The following is a 21,432-nucleotide window of genomic DNA, read 5'->3' as shown; positions in this document are numbered from 1 at the left end:
TGGTGTTCTGCAAACATTTTAATACATCTACACTTAAATTGCTGTAGTACAACGATTTCTGCATTATTTGTGTAGTGTAGGGCAAGGCATTTTGAAGTGCTTCCTCCTTCAAAAAACATTCTTTTAAGGATCTACCGCTTTAACGTGTATGTTTTCATTGTAATGTGAGAAACGTTTCATTTAGGTTTGTATTAATAGTTTAGGATTGCTTAACCCAGTCGCTAGAGGGGACAGCTACAGAGTCACTGTTGCGCACCACTGTCTCTGGCCTTTCTCTCTGATCCCTAGCCAGGTCACGGCATCTCCAACTTATGCCAGACTATGGCTCCAATGCTCACTCCTCTCCAAACATGACACTGAGCATTGTGGGGGATATGCCAGACAGTCCGATGGGGACACACAAGAGATCACCCCCCACAATGACAATTTATAACACTTCCATTAGCCTTTCTGAGAGTTGAACACAAACCACGCAGGCTCCATTCAGTCCTCCCAAACTGTAATATGTCTAAAGCTTTTAAATTGAATTTTATGAAATAACTGAAATGATTCTTGGTATTGTATTTTACACCACCTGCAACAAGATTTGAAAACAAACAACATAAAACGATTTAAGGGACAATCATCAACATGCTCCCAAACATGGCACTCAGAAATGTCATGCCTATGACTCCATGTTTATATCACATGCTGTAAGGATAGATCTGTGCTATCTCCACTGTGGTGGACTGTAGCCTGCATGTGACACTGTGCAGCTTTACCAGACAGCTGAATAAGGAAAGGGTGCTGCTCCGGTGATCATGCCAAGTACTTGAATGCTTGCCCTTCTCAATAACACCTGGCACATTAAAATAACAATTGGGCCTTATAAAAAAATATATTTTCCTGCTGCTATGTGTTCAGTCTCAAAATATACCAAAATGTGATATGAAACAACATCAGACAGCAACATCCATTCTTCCCTTTATCTACACACAACAATTCTTCTTCAAGGTCATGTTGTGTTTTAAGGAAGATAATTGACACCACTCGTCTTGAAAATCTGCAGGATCTTAATTGAGGGCAGATTGGTGTAACACTGCATGATCCAATTCCACTAGGAATTGCTCCTCCTGCACAAAATTACCTGTGTTCAATGTTTCACCTTGTATTGGCTGGAACTATGAAGGCCTTGAACTGTTATATCAAACATTTCAAACAATATAAAGGATGGTTTATGGCCTCAAGTAACACAGATAATGGTATATTTTTCACTTAGCTTTAAAGTCAACATGTGTCTTGTTAAATCAGCGCTGTAACCTGACCACTTTAATGTCGGTATAGAATGATGCAGACATCTAAAACCCTGCTTTATCATTGCCTCCAAATTATTGCTAATCACAACTTTTCCAGTCTGCAATCGCTCAACAAAATGAGAATTCAAACTAACTCAAATACATAAAAAAAAAATGTAACCCTTACATTACCACATTTTCTACAAAAGGTCTTTGACAGCTTCCATGCAAGATGGTGATGTTTAGATGCAATAGATTTCCCATATTGAGATGACTCTGGGGTCCTCGGGGCATTGCTGAAGGAAGGACCATTAGGCTTTCCAAACTAGAGCCTCTGCACAGTCTCACTGGAATCACCACACAGAGTGTGATGATAATGATGATGATGATGATGATGATGATGACAGCTGTGTGTCAGTTACTTAATGCCTGTTTAATCTGAAGACATGGAAGGGAAAACCTTGAGCAAGCCTCAGACCTCAAACCTCAAGATCATAGACCTGACAAACTCTTTCAGGTGGGGCGCACATGAGCGTGCCTGGGTTACGTGGGATTTAACTGGGCAGAGACTCAGAGAAGGCTTTTCTGTGGACTGATGTCTGGGCCCACGTGGTCAGCTGAAGGGTTATTACATGAGCTAGAAAATTACATGCAATTTAGTTCTTGGACTTTGATTCTAGATGGGTCCCCATATGGACCCTGAATGGAGTCGATAAAGGGCCCTTCATTTTCCCATCCGGGTTAACCCATGGGGAGCTTCTATGAGAGGCCACATTTGGGTACCTCGATCAGCCCAATTGCAAACCATTTTGACCTCTGGAACTTGTACTGAAAGATGACTGATATACTGAAAAACCATCATAATCATCATTAAATTCTACCCCAGTGCTCTGTAATAACATTTTGAAGTCCCCAGCTTCCACCAGACATGGATACAGCATTTACTGAGTCATAAACAATCAACAGGAGGAAAAAGAAACAAATACAGGCGTCAGCTCCAGAAACACAATAAGTGTGCATCTCGACTGGATTTGTTTTATTAAAAACATGTATTTGATTTTCAATTCTTCCAGGACAAAAGAAAAACCAGCTACTGCAAACAGTTGATGTAGCACAAGTAGCAGGTGACCGTGGGACACAACAGCAAACAAGTGATGTAAAACTTCTTTTTTTTTTTAGAGTCTTCATACTGTATATAAATATTAGATGAGTCTGGACTGATGGTTTAGTTAGAGCACACCAATAGGCCTATATAAAATCAGATATAACGTTTGTATGCTTGTTCCCACACAGGCCTGGAGCCTGACTTTGTTGATGGAGGCACTACAATACAAGAGCAGTGAAGACAAACTAATAACTGACTGATAAGTGTAACTCTGGACAACAAAGTTTAGTAATTCTCATTAACTTTAGCGTTTCAAAGTGTTCAAGATACAAGTCGGAAGTATTTATGTAGTGACCTTTTCCTAATGTCTTCTAAAAGTTAACTAACACTAATAAAGTCTGTACTTTGCATATGCAGATGCAATCAAGGCAATTTTCAAGTCATGTCAAAAATTCCCTTAGAGCAATTAATTAGGTTGAAATTAAGAAGCTAAAACATAAATGCAGATCCACTTAAAGCATGTCATCTAAAGTTTCTCCCTCCTAGCTGAAGAAGAAATACCAAAGGCCGAACTCACACGGTAACTTTTTCATAGATTTTTGGAGCTTCATATTTACTTTATGGTTCTGTTCCATACTGCTAATATGCACATTAGCACAAATAATTACTTTTAAAGAGGTAATCTCTCAAACTTTACAGGCTGAGTGGACATAATGTGTCTCTTATTCCAGTCAAGTAATGTCCCTGACCTCCAAATTGTACGATCCCCAAGAGCTATAATTCACTGTGCTGCATGATGTGCCAGGGATCGACAAATCCATCCATTTGTTGCTGATGACTCAGAAAACATTGATGTCTGATGGAATCCAGATTTCTTGCAAATTGTCATATACCTTTTTAGATTCATCTGCCAAAGCAACTCAGGCAAGCAAATTCGGTCTCTGATGTCTGCAGTCCGATACAAGTGGGGGGTCTAATCAGGAGATGCAAAGTGCAGCACTCTAATTGCATCATTAGCTAAACCAATGACTCAGTCACAGTGACTTCAGCCTCCCCCTCCCCCTACCACTCCCTCCTCTGCCCCATCCAGAAATAGGAAGTCAAGCCTCAAGCTCTTTACTGTACAGCTGCTCAAGCAGAATAATTCTAACATGTTATGTGCAACAGTGCAAAATGTTAGCATCCCAGAAATATCCATCTGAAAATATAGCATTAATTGGTCGTGCTACACAACTGTCATCAAGACAATCATTAAACACAGATGTCTGTCTTCCAGGGAAGATTAGTTATATTTTGAAACACAGAAATAAAGCATGTAAGCTCAGGCACACCACGTAGTGATGTTGCTTGAACATGACAGACATAGCCCCATCATAAAATGTTGAAGACTGTCATAGGGCAAACAACTAGCCTCAACTGTTTCTCAGTGTACCCACAGGTAACAGTCTTATACGGGCAGGCACACACTCGTGTTTTTGATGATTTGGATTTTGATGTGATGTGATTTTAACAGTAAACACTGCTCTCTTGCTGCACAGTAATGGGAACAGAGCCTCGCAGTCTTTTTTGCCTTACTTTTGTTTGCTTGTACAATTGGTGGATGAAACAGCCACTTGAGTTGCCCTCCTCTTTGAAGGCCCCCTGACTTGCTGTAGTGCTGCTGCATGCTTTGCTGACAATGACTAAGAGGCGTCTTCCGAGCAATTGAACATGCACCATACCAGGGAAAAAAAAAAAAAAAACTTGTGTTGCATTTCCTGTCTCTGTAGTGAAAGGGGGTGAAGGTAACACATCTGGGTGTTTTCAGTTTGAATTGCTCAAAACGAAAATGAGAGACTTGTGTCCCTTAAGATTAAGCTATAGGCTATGAGAAATTAAGATTCAAGTAAGGACATAGCTACCCAAGTAACCTTAACTTCAAGAGTATTATATCTCTTTTTTTTTCTCTCTCGTTTTTAATTTCAAGAAATGCACAAAAAAATCCAATTCTGATAAGTGTTCGTGTGTGATGGTGCTTATCTAGCGATGCCTCGGACTGATAGATGTATTAACCCGGCCTCTGTCGCACGGTATTAGCTAGAGTCAGTGAATGCAGCACTATCGGTCTTGACTGCGGCTGCTGCTGAGGATGGAGAGCTTCTGCAGCTGATGTCTCTCCATGTCGGTTCGGGTTCTCATCTGCACACCGATCTTTCTATGCATGATAGAAAACGGCGTGTCTCTGCAATTCACTGGTGTGTAAGACCCACCGCCACTTTAGTCTGAGCGGATCTTGTGAATTGTGACCATGTTACCTCGGGCACAACTCTGCCAATTTGAGAGGCTTATGTCAACCAATTATGCCATAAACTGACGCGAACTTGAGGCACATCATTAAGCACGTCATTAATGGCTCGTAAAATTATACTTATTACCGACAAACACCCACTCTTTTAATGATGTAACAGCTACCTGTGTTATCACAGTTAAGCCATGTTAATTCCGTAAGTAACCAGTTACCGTGACGTTTGCGTAAACTGCTCTATCAACACAAAATCGCTGACATAAATATATAATGTTAATGTTCTTACAACCATTTCGGCAAAAATATTGTGTATAAGTGTAGCTAACCTTCGCAACACCTGAAGTCTCAAAAAGAGCACAATTTCCCTTACCGTCGGTGAATCCCTCTCTTCCTTTCTGGCTGTAGGAAGACCCTCCTGATTTTTGTTGCTCTGACACAACTACCACGCGCAGCCATGAAGCCCCGCCCCTCTGCCTGCGGGGAAGCTACTATTCGTCAACTAGAATACAACTGCAGACAAGCCAAGGCTTCTCATTGGCCAGAGCAACTGCCAATCTATTTGGAGTCTGCTTCCCGCGTTCTTAGCACTGATCACAATACATTAAATTATGCAGCCTATATTTAGGCGTCAACAACCGCTGCAAGCAAGTGTTAACAAGTCAAAGTGACCTCGGGTAATAATATACAAATAAAGCCAGACACACTGAGTTTATTCACAATTGTGTTTAATGTGAAACAATAAAGCTGTCAAAATAATTAGCATGCAGTTTGAGGAGAAAGTGCAACACAAAAAAAATGATTTCCCCCTATTTTAAAAGCCTGTGAACGTCAAAAGGGTGCCTTTTACTGCCAACTTAGAATGACAAAGGGAAGACAGTAACCTATCTGAACAGAAACATCCTTACATCCCCTCAGGAGAATGATTTGTCACTAGTGACTTTGACTTTTTGTGTCAGCTACATTAGATTAGCTGTCTCAGTAGTGCCACACATACGTATACAGCAGGCAGGACTGCTAGCAGGATGCAAGTTACCACAGCTTCAGTCAGTCTTTTAACATAAGAGGAGCCTTGACTTGAGCTGCAACCTCAGCCCCCATAAGTTCCTCTACAATCGTCAGGGCGAACTCGAAACTGGTTCCTGGCCCACGGCTGGTGATGTAATGTCCATCCTTCTGTACTCGAGCCTCTGAATATTTATAGTGGTCTAAAAAAAGACAAAGAGTAATACCATAAGGATAATCACAATGTGAGCTGTACATTGTCTGACATTAGACTGTGCAGTAGACGGACACTTACACGTATATTATCTCTCAATATTTCAAGTGACCTAGTTCTGGTACGTTTTGTCAAATTCCTTCATCTGCTTTAACCTGAGCGGTGTGCTTTCATCTGCTGCATAGTGACATGATTTCTTAAGAGGCAATAAAGAGCTAATACAGCGCCATCTACTGCCAATTGCAAATAATTACAATCCCTCCTACTCTGAGATAGAGCTGCAAATGTTAAAAGAATAGGCTGTTTTTCGCGACCAAATATCCAACCTTTCAATTGTTTTGAATGTTTGTTTGTTTTTTACCTCCAGCCATCATCTTCTCCTTCATGCCGGGATGTGTAGTGACTGTGCTGCCATACCCAATGCCATGTGCAAGAAGAGCAGTGGGACCTGCAGAAGGGCAAAGTTGTTTAAGGTTCATTTAACAGCTTCCTCTTACAAACTGATTCTGAGCAACTTGTTCTGTTGCCTGTGTCGGTCCAGGTGTTCATCTTGATGCAGTTCATGAAGGGACAGAGTCAAGGGTGAAAGGGGGAAATGCTGCATCCTGGAGTCACTTACTTCAGGACCACAATTATGAAAATCACAAAGCCAGAGAAAATTAAAAAAAAACAGAAAAATCTGCTGGTAACATCAGAAATAACAGTTAGCACAAAGACAGAAGTACACAATGTTTGATGACATTACGTTCTAAAGGTGTCCTCAACTGGTACATTGTTTCTAAGAATATACTGTACATGTGCAGTATACAGTTTCAGCCTTTCTCCAAAGACTCTGCACCATGTTGAAAAGAGAGAAAAAAGGAGAGGCTGAAGACATTGACTACTGCTGCATTAACTTTGGCATTGTCCTAGCACTGCAGTGAGCTCATCCAAAAACTGTTAATAAATAGAAACGTATTGATTATGCTCCTTGGCTGACTTCCCATGCAGTCTAAAGATTACACTTTCCCCTGGCAGAACAGCAGACTGCCCGTTAGAGCCGAGCTACTCCTGTTACAGCTTGTCCCCACCCAGAGGATGCCAGTCTGGGAGAGAGAGAGACCTTTTGGAAATCAGAATCAGGCAGCAGGGTAGACACAGAGAGAAGGGTGTTGATAATAATCTTTTTATCAGCTAGTGACTCCTAAAGATTATCTTTCTATTGTTTGTTCTGTGGCTCTGATTCACATGCATGACATATATGATCTCAGAATTGTTCTGGTTTTCAATCTAGTCATTCTAGAAGAGATTATCTTCCATATCAAGATAATATTATCCTTGTTGTAGCAGAATAAAAAGTCTTGCAACTGGCCCGCTCTTGCTGGCAGGTTCATTAAATGAATATCCCAGTGAGGATTTGACTCATTTTCTAGGACACCCTTCAATCCACTTTGCCGCATCGTTCCCCATCCCCATTCAAAATGTCCTTCCAGTGTCCTTTCTCTGCATACGTGGGCTGTCAAATAAAATGTCAGTGCTTATGGGTTCACTCAGGGACATATTAATCAAACCCTCATGCTTTTATTCCAAATGGCAAAAAGGGGTCGCCATTGACCATACATTAATGCAGCACATCATGTAACTACAGTGAACATTTTTCAATATGATGTTTAGATGTGTGATATCCTTCTAAGGGACATACGTAGTACTGCTATTACAGAAAATAAACAGAATCCACAGCCACATGTATATAAAAAAACGACACATATTTTTGTATCCCACATCATCTTTATCATTTAAAAATCCCATTCACCAGTAAAATGTTTGCTTGGTAAGATTAAACTACAGCATCAAACCTGTACAGGGGTTTCTGGATTTTAAAAAGTCAATATGTCACATGAATAGCATCGTTTTATGATATCACTAGAGGGTCAAAGTGGTTTTATATGATATGGAAAATGACTGTGAATATATATTTTAATTAATTCCTTATGAGGAATATTTTCAGAAAGTTACCAACAGAATAAACTGCACGCTAAATCTTGAGTAATTTTATGTTTACTTGATAAAAAGCAACATCAGGGTGTTTAAATCCGAGGTCATGGCATATTTAAACTTTAACCCGCACAGAGGCGTTGCTATTAAAGTCTGTTCCTATGTAATTATGACTTTGGATTGTTTTTACAAAGTGTACCTGCACAGATGGCTGCAATCAGACCCTTTCTGCCATCTTGATCCTTCAGCACCTCCTTCACAGCGGGAGACTGCGAAAGAGCACAGAAACCAGATGCACAGTGAGTCATTTGCAGGCCATCTGATCACCTGGTGTGCTGACTATGGTTTAATAATTGAAATGACTGAAAATTACATGAAAAATAACCCGTCACTGTTCCAGTACAGCCACAGATGTCTTTTACCATCAACAGAAACAAAAATATTTCAACATATTTGCCAGAAATGAAAATGTGGTCTATACATATTTCAAATGAGTTTACATTTCAGACTAAGCGGGCATAATAATCTATTTTATCTCTTTAACACACTGGGATAGAGAATAAACGAAATCTCCATTCTCATAAAAATTACTTTGTGACAGACCACAACCACCGCAATAGCCCTGCAACCATGCAGGATCCCTGCATGATATAAGGCTTATGCAGTGGATTCATGCCCATGGTTTAACCCCAGATGAGGTTTAAACACCCTTGCTGATCACAACATGACAAAGCAGAGAGTTTCACATGCACTCTGACTTTGTATTTCTCACCTCAGCCAGATTCTGGGCTCCTGGCATTCCTCCAGGAAGAAGAACCACATCATACGGGCCCTGGGAAACAAACCATGATAGGTGTAAGGAGACTACAATATTTTAATATTGCAGTCTCTATTTTTAAAATATAAAATGTGTTTTATAATAGGCTTCAGAAACGTATTTAACACAACACGACAGTTTTAGTAGATCGATGCTGAGCCCAACCTGCTTGCTGGCGTCCTCCAGGCTGGCATCAGGACAAATGACGACGTTTCTGCTGCACTGGACTGGCTCTTTGCCCATCAGTCCTGCAACCGTCACTGAAATCTAGAGGATTTGGGTATTTGATTAAAACGAACAGGTACCTTGTCTGTGTAAGCCTAATGGAGACTTTTATTTTGAAGGCTTTCTAATGGCGGCAGGTGGATGTTGAACTTTGACATTTAACTTCGCCACCGTCTGATCTCATTTTAAATGTTTAGAGTCAATAACAGCAAAACAAGCTTATCTCAAAGTATTAACCAGTAATGTGAAAGGTCGTGTAGAGCTAGAAACGCCAGTAAGTTTGGCAAGGTAACCGAGCAGGTCTCTTTTATGTAAACAAAAGCTCTTTGCAAATGGAACGTGCAAATACGTGGTAATATCATATCCATGATTGTCATATTGCTGTGGTGTGGCTGTTATACACACCAAAGCATTACACTCATGATAGTTTGGTGGCTAAGTCAATAAACACTCTGGATGCTGCACAGTGGAATAACTAGCAAGCTAACTGCTAACAAGTCATCAAGGCTGCAGACGAGTTACAAACCCCAGCTCTGCGCATGACGTCCACGGGAATAACAGTCTCCATCTCCTCTGCACCTTTAGAAAGGATTACTAGTGCCCTCTTGCCTGCCATGGTTAGCTTAGCTATGTTACTAACAAGTGCAAAGACCCTAACTTCAATGTGAGTCTTCCAGCAGGACTTTGCATGCACTGTAGGTTTTGACAGGAACAGGGTTGCCAGGCTCAGTCGTTCTATCCCCCTTTCAATGCCGGTAAAACATGTCATAATCTAGGCTATACCTCTACAAATCATCGACTATCTATGCTGGGATGTGCAAAAACAATTTAACATGCCACTTAAATGTAATGTCGAGGCTTTAACAAATCAGTAAAACTAGAATGTATTGATTGCACAATGAATATGAATAACTTACACCAGCACTTTGTCAGAAAACAATTGCAATGTGCTTCTGCCCTCTGTATCTTGTGAAGATGCACTTGAATTTCTAATGTTATTAAAAAATAACTGTCCTTTTATCATGCTCAACCTATTTAAGTAAATCCGCAGGGAATATATGGCCCCCAGATTATGCAGCCTCGTGCACACAAATCCATTCTCACACACAATAACAAAAAAAGGTTAAAGTAGCTTTGATATTAGTGAAGATGCGTTCAAATGGAGGCTTATTTAAATTTAACCTAAACTTGTAACGTAAGTAAAGTAAACCTCCGTTAAAATTTCAAATCTAACCATAGGCAGCTTACTCAGTAAAATTGGATGGTCTAATAAATGTTTGTAAACAAATAACATATAAACCATATTTATAATATTAATTTCTGATTATTAGTAATTTGTGGTTGGAAATAAAAGGTTTTTCAGCCTGTAAAATTAATTACACAACCCTGGAAGCAAGCTCCTTCTAATGGCCTTTTAAAACGGACAGTTCCGTCTATCTTCCACTAGATGGAGCCATTGACGCAATATTCTGTAAAGGAGGATTGAGACAGAAGTTGACATTTAACATTAATGTTCATGCTATATTCATCTAAAGATAAAAATGTTACTCAGACATTATAGAAAGATATTCTAAAAAAAACCCTCATGTAGTCTGTCAGTTAGTCTCAAATTTGTATCAGCTGTAATTCATAAAAAGACTTAAAAACAAACACCAGACGCAGGTCACCAAGTTCACCAAGTTCTTTAAGATTTGTCTGTCTGAGAACTTCTGCACAAAACATTTTAAGTCATTTAGGGAATCATATTCCAGAGCAAATCCTAGACTTTGTGTCTGGGGCTTTAGTGTGCAGCCAGGCACACATCCTATTTAATGTCTATGTGCATTCTGAGATTCACTTGAGTATTTATGCGACAAACTAGAGCCAAGTGAAACAGCAGATTTTAAACGTGTCTTAGGTTTGCTGGCAACAGGCTGTTTATCGCCTGCCTCTGAGTGAATCCAAGAGGCAGTGGGGGATCAACAGATCAGACCTGTGGTGACACTTGAGCTAATTTTTTATGTCTACATTTACTTATTACTTTCAGTGTGAAATTATAAAGTCCAGGATCTCAGTGAGGAGAGATTTAAGCAGTAAGGATAACAAGTTAGTTACAATATTTATGTATATCAAAAATACATAATCATTATCTAAATTTGCTCATAACATACATTTGAGATGTGAAGTGATGACCATTGATCTTTGCTGCTTGTTGATGAACCGACCATTTGATTGGTGGGTTCATATTTTTGCAATTCTGACCACCTGTGTGAGCCAATATCATATGTTTCTCCAACAGTTTGTTGTAGCTTATAAATGTTACTTCAAGTGTCAAATCTATTCGGTGAAAAAGAATACGTTTGTGCTAAGCAGCTGTCAAAGATCAAATACCTGTTAATTCTAGCTACAAGGATGCTTATTGCTAAAAGGGTTGAGTAGTGATGTAGCCTAATGATTTCCTCAACTCACAATTCGTTACAGGTCTCCTTGCTGGGTTCACAATAACATTTTTCACTATTTTTGTAAGGGTGTAAATAACCCAGTTTCAATCTTTAGATAAGAGATGCCTTTTTAAAATTTAATTTGTGATGCTTTTATTTAGCTTTTTATTCCATTGCCTTACTCCTAGGTTACTTAATTTCCTGTTTTGAACTCAAATGGGTTTTACTTTGAAAGTACACGTAGAGACTTAGGCCAGATGGCAAAGTTAAGGGAGTAAATGTGAACAACTAAAAGAGCGATGTGTAGGTGTGGAGAAACTACCTCGATATGCAAGGAAGATAGAAAGAGAGAGACCCTCCACTAGTTTATCGATAGCAGATCTTATGTGGATTTTAAATAAACATTTTAAATACTTATAAGTTCAGTAATAATACTGGCTGGTACTGTCTGTGTGGGAACTGGAAACACTGGCAGTGCTGCTGGCACCATGCTTGTAGGCCTCTTTTCAGCTAGCCTCCAGATGAAAAAGACGTGAGTATTCCGAACAAGAGAAGTCAAAGACAGATAGTATCCTTTGCTGTTTAAAAGTTGAATCGCAATTCATTTTTCATTTCACCGATTTGAATTGTCCCTCAGGTTTACAGATTTTTAACTCTAGCCAGGTAACATTACATCCCTTAGGTTGAGACATAGAGAAGCCAAACAGGGAGGATAATTAGAAAGAGGATGAAAAAGTTTACTCTGTAAGAAGTGAAATATCTGCTTAAATAGCCTACTGAATTCATATCATGAGCTGAATGTAAACTACTCCTGCCATGTGCTGTGTGCCTCGGGCTGGCTAACATTAGCTAAAAACGCATGCAGCTTTAAGCTAGCAGCAGTTGACTGCTGTTTTTATTGAAATTAAGATGAATCTGCTTTACCTTACATAAGTCAGTTTCACAAGTTCTGCAGTAGTATTTGTTCAGAGAAGGAGAGTTATGTAAATCCATAGATACTTTTTTTGGGTTGTGTAGTTTCTGTCGTGGTATTATTGGTTTTGTCAAACATGCATTATAAACAATCCTGCCCACTCATAACTCCCACAGTCACAATGTATTAAGTAGCCTACATTTGATTCCTCTTCTGATGATTTATGAAGTGTGAACTCATCACATAAAGTCATCGTGAATTGATTATTTGTTAATGGTGAAAGACAAGATTTGATGACATGTGTCATTTATTAATGCATCAAAACAACATGAGTCATGTGTTACTTTATAATCAATTGTCATTTTTTACAAGTTTGTCCATCTGAAAACCACACTGCAGTACACTTGTGAAAGTAGTTTACTATAAAAAAAAACCCAAACGTGTTTACAGGAAGTATGGCTGTGAAGATGGTGTGGTCAATAAGTGTTAAATGATGTGTAACTGTTGTTCAGGGTAAAGTTAAGTGTATGTGATTGTCCTGGCCTTGGATCAAAAAGGGCAAACGTCAGAAGATTCCTTAGCGTTTTATTATGTCTCCTCCGCTCCCTTGTGTTTGCATCACCATGCTTTGCTCGGTTTTATCTGGCCCTTCACAGAGGTCTGCTCCAAAACCTGAAGGGTTTCTGAAACCAGACCTCAAGGGAGGAAATAATACAGAAGCCCTTTTTCTTATAAGACAGGGGACTGAGGGAGAAGAAAATCCTTCAACTGAAAATGAGGGAATTCCACAAATTACCGTTTGTCACAAAGTAATCCTGTTACTATTGCAAAGAATACTGAGCGGTGTAAACATGCGGAAATAGACTGCTAATATGGATGTAGCTTACAAGCAGAGGCTCTGTTCACTTGAGATATACAGCTACAGACCCTGTTTCAGATCCCCAGCAAGGAAGAGAGCCACGAAATTCAAAGAGGTTTCTGAAAATTTGCTTCTGAGGGGAGAGATTAAAATTTACAGATGTTTTTTTACTTCATTTATTCTCCGCATTGCAACATTTCAACTCATTTTGCTCTTCCCAGTGATCCGGTGGCAGCATGCACGGCTTACATTGCTGCAGAGAGAGAAAAACTGATGAATATTTAGAAGCATTTTATCTCCCCATCTGTGCACAGGCTTTATCTCGTGTGTCTGTTTCACACATTGTAAGCCACTGAGTGCACGGAATGAGTGACAAGCATATAATCTTGATTGCATCTTGATGCTATTACCTTATGCTGCCAGGCGATCAGGTGACAGCTGGGGGACAGTGGGGAGATCTGGGGGAAAAGGTGACATTGAATTCTGTGCACCTGTGTCTGCAGTCAGGACCCACGCAGACACAAGATGGCGCCAGTTGAGTGAGTTCAACTCTGAGTTGGAGAGTTCAAAAAACAAGGGCAACTGTGTGAGAGTATCCCCCCCCCCCCCCCCCCCCCAACAATAATATGTGTAAACAATGAAAAGAAAATAATAAAAAGAAAAGTTTTCTTTGTGGGAGTACAAAAAAGGCAATTAGTTGTCCCCTTTGTCAAATTATCAGTAGGTTTTCAGATGTTTAGCTCATATTGCTAACTAATAGCTCAACGGAACAAAGATACGTTTGCATGTGTCTCAACATGCATTAAACCATTTGTGTTAAATGCTTTGGAATTATCCAGAATGATTCTCCAACAAATTCAGCGCATGACAAATTGTTTTCAGCCACAGAGGCAGTATTACAAATTAAGGCAGCACACTAATGTGTTGTTTAGATTATTGAGTATGTGTAACAACATGAACCAGAATTGCCTCCCGGTCATTTCTGGTTGCAATAATCTGCCTATCCACAAATTATGCCCCCAATGTTTTTTTTTTTTTTTTTTCTGGGAGAGGAGGGGGGGGGGGGGGGGGGCAAAAGTGACTCTCCTTTTCTTTTATTCTCCCTCTCTCTTTCGTTGAGTATCAGTCTGTGTTGCTATTAATGCTTTACAGTGTGGACTATCTTCAAAACAGTAAGGCTGATGATGATACTGGCCCTGCAGCGACGCTTAGTCCCCCCCCCCCCTCTATAGCCCCCACCAGCCCCGGTCTGCTCTTCCACACAGAGGGCAATAAAGACACAAGGAGGATTAGTGTTGTGTGCCTAACAAAGTGGTTGCCAGAGAGTGAGAGGGCCATGCCCATGGGCTCCACCGCAGCCCTGCTCGGCTCCACTGTCGAGGTCCCCCCCCCCCCCCCCCCCCCCCCCACCACCATTGCTCAGGCTTCCCTAAGGTCCGCTCTCTCTCAGGGAGCTCTGTTGAAGTGTGATAGACTCTGAGTGGGTGAATTTTCATGTTGATGCTAAAGAGGCAGAGGACGCACACAGATAATCCACAGCTTAAGCGGAGCTGTAGTAACTTTTCTACCTTAAAACAAGGGAACATATGTGCAAACAGTTAAATTGAATTCAATCGCATACCCGCGCTGTGCATATTTTTCTCTAAAGACTTTCCCACAGCGAACTCAGGCGAAAAGTTTCATCTCTTTGACAAGCAGGCGCTTGAACATTACAGTCAATAAAGCCATGCTCATGTAGTTGAGCCTACACAGTTACCTGATGGGCTAAAGAAAGCTATGTTCATCGTCTTGTGTGGATTTATCCCACTCATGTCCAGTGGAAAACATGTTTGAAAAGTATTCAGTATTCACAGGCTAAAGGCCTTACAGTATGTTTATGGCTATCCCCCGCACTATAGTGTGTTCATACAAATGGAACACCATATAATTGTACAAGTGTGATAAACAGAGGGGCTGTGGTCTTGTAAATGATGTCACTTTAGATAGGAGTGTTACATGTGAGATTACAGTGCAGGTGGGTGCAGGACAGTAGCCTCTGGTTTGATGGAGAGCCGTGTACAGGACAGGACAGGTGAACCAAACAGCTGCTACCCCCTATTTTTCCTTTAAAAAAAACCCAGCGTGACCGATCGGGCCATTGCTCTCTCACATAAGGGCGCGCTTTTTTTCACACGGTAGCTGTCTCAGGCCACGTTACACACGTCTTTTAAACGTCCCATTTTGTGCGTTGGGTAATGAAATTTACGCCGCAGACCCCCGGAATATGCACACATATGGTGGATATTAATTTTTCTCCTTCCTTTTCAGTTTCAGCCCTCTGCCAAACTGTATGGTCTGTTCCCGCCTGTCTGTTTAAGGTCCTCTTCACTCCTCAAGCTGTTTGCCTTTTACCTCTGTCACGCCAGCCAGGATTCACGCATGCAGCATGAACCGCTGTGTGTAGAAGAAAGGCCAAGTTCTGTTAATACTTGGCTAAGTTTACATGTTCATTCACACTTGATTATGGGGGAAGCCCTGCGTTGTGAATGGTTTCAGTATGTCAGAGAGAGAGGCACGTAGGGGAAAGAGCTTTTCCTTTAACAGTAGTTGCTCAATGGAAATACAATACATCCTCAATTTATTTTGACAGTATCTTAAACTGCCATTGTTCAGAAATGATTTGAGACAATCACAGTTTACATAATTTTAGACCAAAAAAAATGGAAACTTATTTCAAAATACAGTAAGATACTGTTATGCTGCTTATGAGTGCAGGTCAAGTACTCATGCTGCTTTACAGAAGATTTATTGACATGCAACATGACATCATTTATCATATCATAATTGAAGAAGCAACCAATTTAGCAAAAACATCTGATTCTGTTGAGTTTTTTGTCTCTCTGGATTCAGGCAGCACTTCATTCTTGTAACAATTTACCAGAAAACTGTGGTGAAATATCCGTTTGCGGTTCCTTGGTAACGGATACAAATGCTCAATAGTCTCCTTCTGCAACGTATCATGACGGCAAAAAGGCATGCAGGTGTAGTCTATTTTTACCGGCATAAGCCTTTATAGATTAACACAGTTTACCACTCCCTCCTCAGCGTTCGGTACACTATCCTAACTCTGAAATTAACCGGATTCTACTCACTTAATCTCCTACTTTTATATATAAATGCATACTGCATTATCTGACTCAATGTCTGAGACGCTTCCAAACAAATTTCCTTTAAAACTTCCTCAAATTGGTATGAAAACATTCCTACGAGAAATGATGGCTCCTTTATTGTCGTAGACGGGGATATTTGCAGCTTGGAGTTGTAATTTTTCAGGCTTTTGGAGGAGACAAACTACCTCGAAAAAAAAAAAAAAATCCTACGCAATCTCAATTATGTCTGTTTTTTTCCCCACTTCTCCATTCCCACACTTTTGATATCAGTTTTTAAAAGCAAGAGTGATATATCCCTCTGATTGGAAATGTTCAATGCACTTGTGGAAGTGGGTGCACTGTCCTGTGCAGATAAGGTTGCCAGTGCGAGATGTGTCTCTCTGAAATAGAAGCCTGACAAACAGCGCTGTCTCTCCCAGACACAGTGGGAGAGCAGTGTGCTCCGCTTGGAAGCCTTTGAGACCGGCCTTTTTAATATCGGCGCCGCTGTAACATCAGTAAGGTGACATTTCGGCAGCACCATCAAGATCCAACGGTGGCCATGCTGCTTGGACAATCAATTATCCATGCATAACATCCCAGCAGTATGTGCGACATGAATCAGTCCTGGACCAGGCTTCTCCTCTGCCTTGATTCTCGAGAAAAGAGAGACCTTTCATTCGACCCTTAAGAAAGAGAGAAGTGCTCTGTGTGCTGATAAGGTGGTGAAGAGAGGAAAGTAATAAAAAAAACAAAAAAAAAAACAGAGTTAATCAGGGCTGATATTTATTTGCATTATCTTGAAAGGAGCTCAAATTGGTTTCATTCCAGCGTCTGTGAATTGTGAATCCAGAGAGCAACAATGAGAATCTCAGAGCAGGAGTTATGATTGAACAGCCCCAATGCATTCTTTGTATCGTGTGCTGGACTACCGGGATATCATCTGTTGCCCAAGGAGAAGGAAATACATTTCACAGCACATATTGCTCATATCAGTTTTTGAGACCGGTTTAGCTGTTGTATGATTGTTATCAATGTAGTGGCTTGTACTCAATTTACCTCCACAAATAACAGATATGAATGACATCTCCTCTGCATGTGAGATCTCCCTGTAGTTGTGTGTTTCTTCGGCTCAGAGTATGTTGTTCAGCGAATGGAGGGCGTGCAAGGGAGAAATTAAATTCTTGTGCATACATCAGCCGGCCCTTTAGGCCAGAAACTACTGGCATGCTAGCGTTACGATTTATCATTGCTTATAGAGAGGTTTGATTATCTGTATGTGTTTAATGGAAGAAAACGGAAGCTTTGGGGTTTTTCTGTAGCAAGCTTGTGGTAAAAAGTAGGATGTTTTTGTGTCACTTGGATGGCTCTACAACATCGTATATCTCGCAGTAATCAGATCATATTGAGTTAACTGTGTTGAGGATAAGATTTCAGGTGTTGAAACGAACCTCACAGCGAGCGAAGTCAGAGTCAGAGGACCCGGTTTGGCTGCCGCCGCCTTCTACTCCCTGAACCCCAGAAGCTTCCTCTAGTGTTTGACAAACAGCACCATTTCCCTCGCTCGCCTTCATTTCCATCTGTATGCTATCACTTGGCTGTCAGCGGCCGGATTGGCCTGTAGTTCGCAGGATGAAAGGGAGAGAGATCCTGTTGAGTGAATAATCTTGCCAGTTTACAGAAGAGAGTGGATGTCAACTTGACAGTCTGTGAGTAGCACACAGATTTGGGATTCACCGGCAATCCCATAGTCCCTTTAAGTCTGGACGTGTGAATGTGAAATCAATGGTACACCCATACAACAGTTTGTTTGCTGGACCCTGGGACGCTTTGTTGTGAAAATAAAAGTCATGGATCGTCACCTTACGGATTGAGCACACAGAAAAGGGGACTATACATGAGCTTTTGGCATGAAAATCCTGATCTTTTTCTTTTTCTTTTTCTTTACTCTATATGAAAGCAGGCACTATTCAAACACATCTTTTTATCAACACAATGCAATTCAGAAACATAAAACCAGTATGAATGATCAGGTGCAGTGTTAGTTTTAATATGAATGTGTAAAATGCCTCATTTTGTTCCCTGTAAGTGGGTTAATTTTAATTAACATATTTACCTGGGATGCTTCAAATCTGAAGTGTCACATCATGAAGGTAGAGCTCGACATTGCAACATCTCCACAGGACGCACACACACACACACACACACACACACACACACACACACACGCCTCTACCTCAGACAATGTGTCACCATGATCTGTATCACAGGAGATATTCAATAGATTTCAATGGCACCTACATACATGTGCGTATTACAGAGCTGTCCTGGTTGGCACCGCCATCGTGCCCTGCTGTTTATTTGATATGCAAAGGAGCACTGTGGAGCAGCTCCACGCTCTCCGCTAAAGTACTTTACTCCTCACATAACCCAAAGTGGCAGCAGCAGCATCAGGATGAGCTCCAAGAGCGAGGTGGCTCCCCTCTCAGTAATTTATAATGCACTTAACTCCTCTACCCTGTTGATTGTCTGCATTACCAAGAATCAAACGCAGAGTGAAAAACAAATAAAAAATGCCACTTTTTATTCTGGTTTAACACCGTCGAAAAGCACAAGTCTTTCATAGCGTTCCCATGTATTTACGTCAGGAACAGAAACAGGGATTACGACGGCAGAGGAAAAACACTTCAAACTGGTTCAACAAAAACCTTTAAAGAATGGCCTCTTGGAAAAAAAACAGCATGAAATAGAGCAAAGAGAAGCAAAATAAACATAAATGTGTCAGTTAAATAGTAGTTTGGGAAAATGGCCAAAAGACATAATTATTGAAAACACAACAGCGCCGTGAAACAGACACTGCAGGGACTCTAACCACACCCTTTATGCCAGTACCACAACCTTCCCAGAATACTTTGCTGCTGCCGCCCAAGGCGCTGAAGTCGTACGGGGCTGCCCATCGCTCGGGGTGGAGACCATTATTAAAAGTGCTCTGTGGAGGGCCTGCAGGTAGCTCCCAGGATCAGACACAGGCGGAGCAGGAGGGGGGCTGCTTGGCTTAAGTGTTTTTTATTAGGATAGATGGAGACCTAAGCTCCATAACAGAGCTTCAGCGCTTTCTCCCAGACAGGGGCCCTACTTTCCCTCCTTGCTCCACACAGGCACATATCAAAACACCGGCCCCCTCGCAGACATGCCGCTCAAAAATGGCATGGTCTTTTTTTTTTTTTTTTTCTCCACTTGTCTCAGCTTTCTCCCTGTGAAAATACAAATGCTCTTTGATGGAATTCTGCAATTTCCTTTATCACGAACAACAAGGCCAATTCTCGGCTGTTTAAGCCGTAATTATTGTCACTCAAAACAAAACTGCACATGGAGGATTGACAAGGAAACCATGCCTGGCCTCATTTAGTTATAATCTCTATTTAACTTTCACAAAATCATTGAAGTTTCCCTCGATTACAATCATTTCAAAGATGCAAAAAAGCGGTTTGAGATCCTCATCCAGATTTTGTCTAAGGGTATAGCAAAAGTTTTGATCTTTAAAATGTGTTGTAAATTATTACTTGTAAATTCCAAAACGTACTTATAAAAACTTGTGCAACTCTGCTGGAAGTTTGACTATGTGTCCACACTCCAAAGCTTTAAAAAAAAAAAAAAAAAAAAACCTGTCGGGCAGCCTAAAGCCAAATTAGCTTTTTTTTTTTGGCTCCACCCTTGCTCTATATTTTTCACACAATCCAGCTGGCCCGATGACATAACTTCCTTCTTCAGTTGTAACAATATGGTGACATGTGTAAGCCAGCTTTTACACTGCCCATCATTGACACTAGAACAACCCAAACATCTGCTCCCAACAAGGACAGAAGACCGCCTCCATCACTTCATCTAACCACCAGGAGCAGTTGTTAAAACTGTCTTTGATCGGAGAACTTTACAACTTCATGGTGAAATCACCGTTATGTTGAAGCCGTATAAGGAGAATTTCTCTCTTTAGTTAAAATCAGAGGTATATTTTATCGAAGGCTTTACCTTGTCTTGTGTCATCACTGGAGCACCGTAAACTTTGAATCAAACATCTGGCCCCCTTCACATGTGGGAACTAAAATAGTTTTTTCACGGGGCACAGAGGAAGAAAAAAGATGGACGAATAGAAGAAAAGAGGGATGGATTCACTTGAAAGATCCAGCTGTTCAGCTATCCCAACCCTGGGAACAGCCTCATACTGTTTTTAATACATAGACGATCACCTCGTGAGTACATCGGCCTGACTTATAGAGCCTCCTTAAAAATGTAGGGAACAGGTGGACGGGGAAGTTTGGCAAAGAGGGGTGAGAGACGCCGATTGCAAGGTCAGATCTTATTGCCAGCATTTAAGTTGTTTGAACCCATGTCCTCTTCTTATAACCTCCTGTAATGCAGTAAATGCCCTTTATTCGGTTCATTTATTCACATACAAATATCTTATCTGCACATTTCATCCCACTCTCTGTATGTTGTATGCAGTAGTTGGAGTCAGTATAGAAAGGTAGATGTTAAAAAGTAATTCCAAAGCTTGAATGTGGTGCAATGCGGGCGTGGACTGTATACAGCAGTGTTTGTATTGACTTCTCTGTTTCTGTAATGTTTCATTGAATAAAACAAACAGGCAGCCCCTCAATCCAGTTTCATCCATAACCTCTGAAATGAGACTTTATGTTTCATACAAACGGCATCTCGGTTACATCAATAATCCTGCAAATGAAATCGATTTCCCCTCCCGCTCTTCCAATTCTGATCACAGCTGGGTTCCCCATATGGAGTATTAATGGGGTGGAGCACCCCGAGCCTGATCTAAAGCTGAAGAATTCTGGGCACAGCACAACATCAAATCCCACTGTAATTACCTTCATGCAAACACGGGGGCCCTCTCCAACACAATATGGGTTGAAGATTGGGATTTGTGTGCATTGTTTTTCGACGCTGGAATTGATCTTGAAAAATTGTTTGGTGCAATTTACCAAGATGCTTAAGAAAATTGAAGAGCACTGAGTGTGCGGCATACAAATGTCTCGTTGTCATGAGCACAATACATAAAGCTCAAGGTGGCTCATGTACATTTTCTGACAGCAATGACTCCCTGTTACAATAAAACAATAGCTAATCATTGGGTTTACCATAAATCTGAAAAAACAGAGATAATGGATCTTGACAATCGTCACTCATCGTTTTAACTTAACA

The 21,432-nt window shown here is 40.8% G+C and overlaps 2 protein-coding genes across 3 annotated transcripts in view; both read right to left on the bottom strand.

The window, feature by feature from the left end:
• The window catches only part of kcnab2a (potassium voltage-gated channel subfamily A regulatory beta subunit 2a), an 81,587-nt gene extending 76,470 nt beyond the window's left edge, over positions 1-5,117 (bottom strand). The window contains exon 1 of one of the 2 annotated variants that reach the window (XM_061043139.1): positions 5,034-5,117. The gene's annotated coding sequence lies outside the window, so the exon portion shown is untranslated. Of the gene's footprint in view, positions 1-4,989 lie in introns of both variants that reach the window. The other variant, XM_061043138.1, reaches the window with a different exon arrangement.
• Positions 5,118-5,371: 254 nt separating this feature from the next.
• park7 (parkinson protein 7) lies at positions 5,372-9,621 on the bottom strand. Its single transcript, XM_061043132.1, has 6 exons — positions 9,422-9,621; positions 8,836-8,937; positions 8,626-8,685; positions 8,053-8,122; positions 6,241-6,327; positions 5,372-5,868 (listed from the first exon to the last, which is right to left on the bottom strand). Exons 1-6 carry the CDS (start codon positions 9,509-9,511, stop codon positions 5,708-5,710), a joined length of 570 nt encoding a protein of 189 aa, XP_060899115.1. The 5' UTR covers positions 9,512-9,621; the 3' UTR covers positions 5,372-5,707.
• Positions 9,622-21,432: the final 11,811 nt, after the last annotated feature.

This window comes from Labrus mixtus, chromosome 7 (genome assembly GCF_963584025.1).
Source record: "Labrus mixtus chromosome 7, fLabMix1.1, whole genome shotgun sequence".
NCBI classification, from domain to species: Eukaryota; Metazoa; Chordata; class Actinopteri; order Labriformes; family Labridae; genus Labrus; species Labrus mixtus.
Note: the sequence above shows the minus strand (reverse complement) of the source record. Positions and strands in the feature narration are given on the sequence as shown.

Bases quoted from the DNA above. Each gene is read 5' to 3' on its own strand.
- park7 (XM_061043132.1), bottom strand. From the start codon at position 9,511: ATGGCAGGCAAGAGGGCACTAGTAATCCTTTCTAAAGGTGCAGAGGAG. The intron at 6,328-8,052 runs GTACACTTTGTA...GCCCTTCTGCAG, and splicing joins GATTGCAGCCATCTGTGCAG to GTCCCACTGCTCTTCTTGCA. The intron at 5,869-6,240 runs GTAAAAAACAAA...GTCTTTTTTTAG, and splicing joins GGAGAAGATGATGGCTGGAG to ACCACTATAAATATTCAGAG.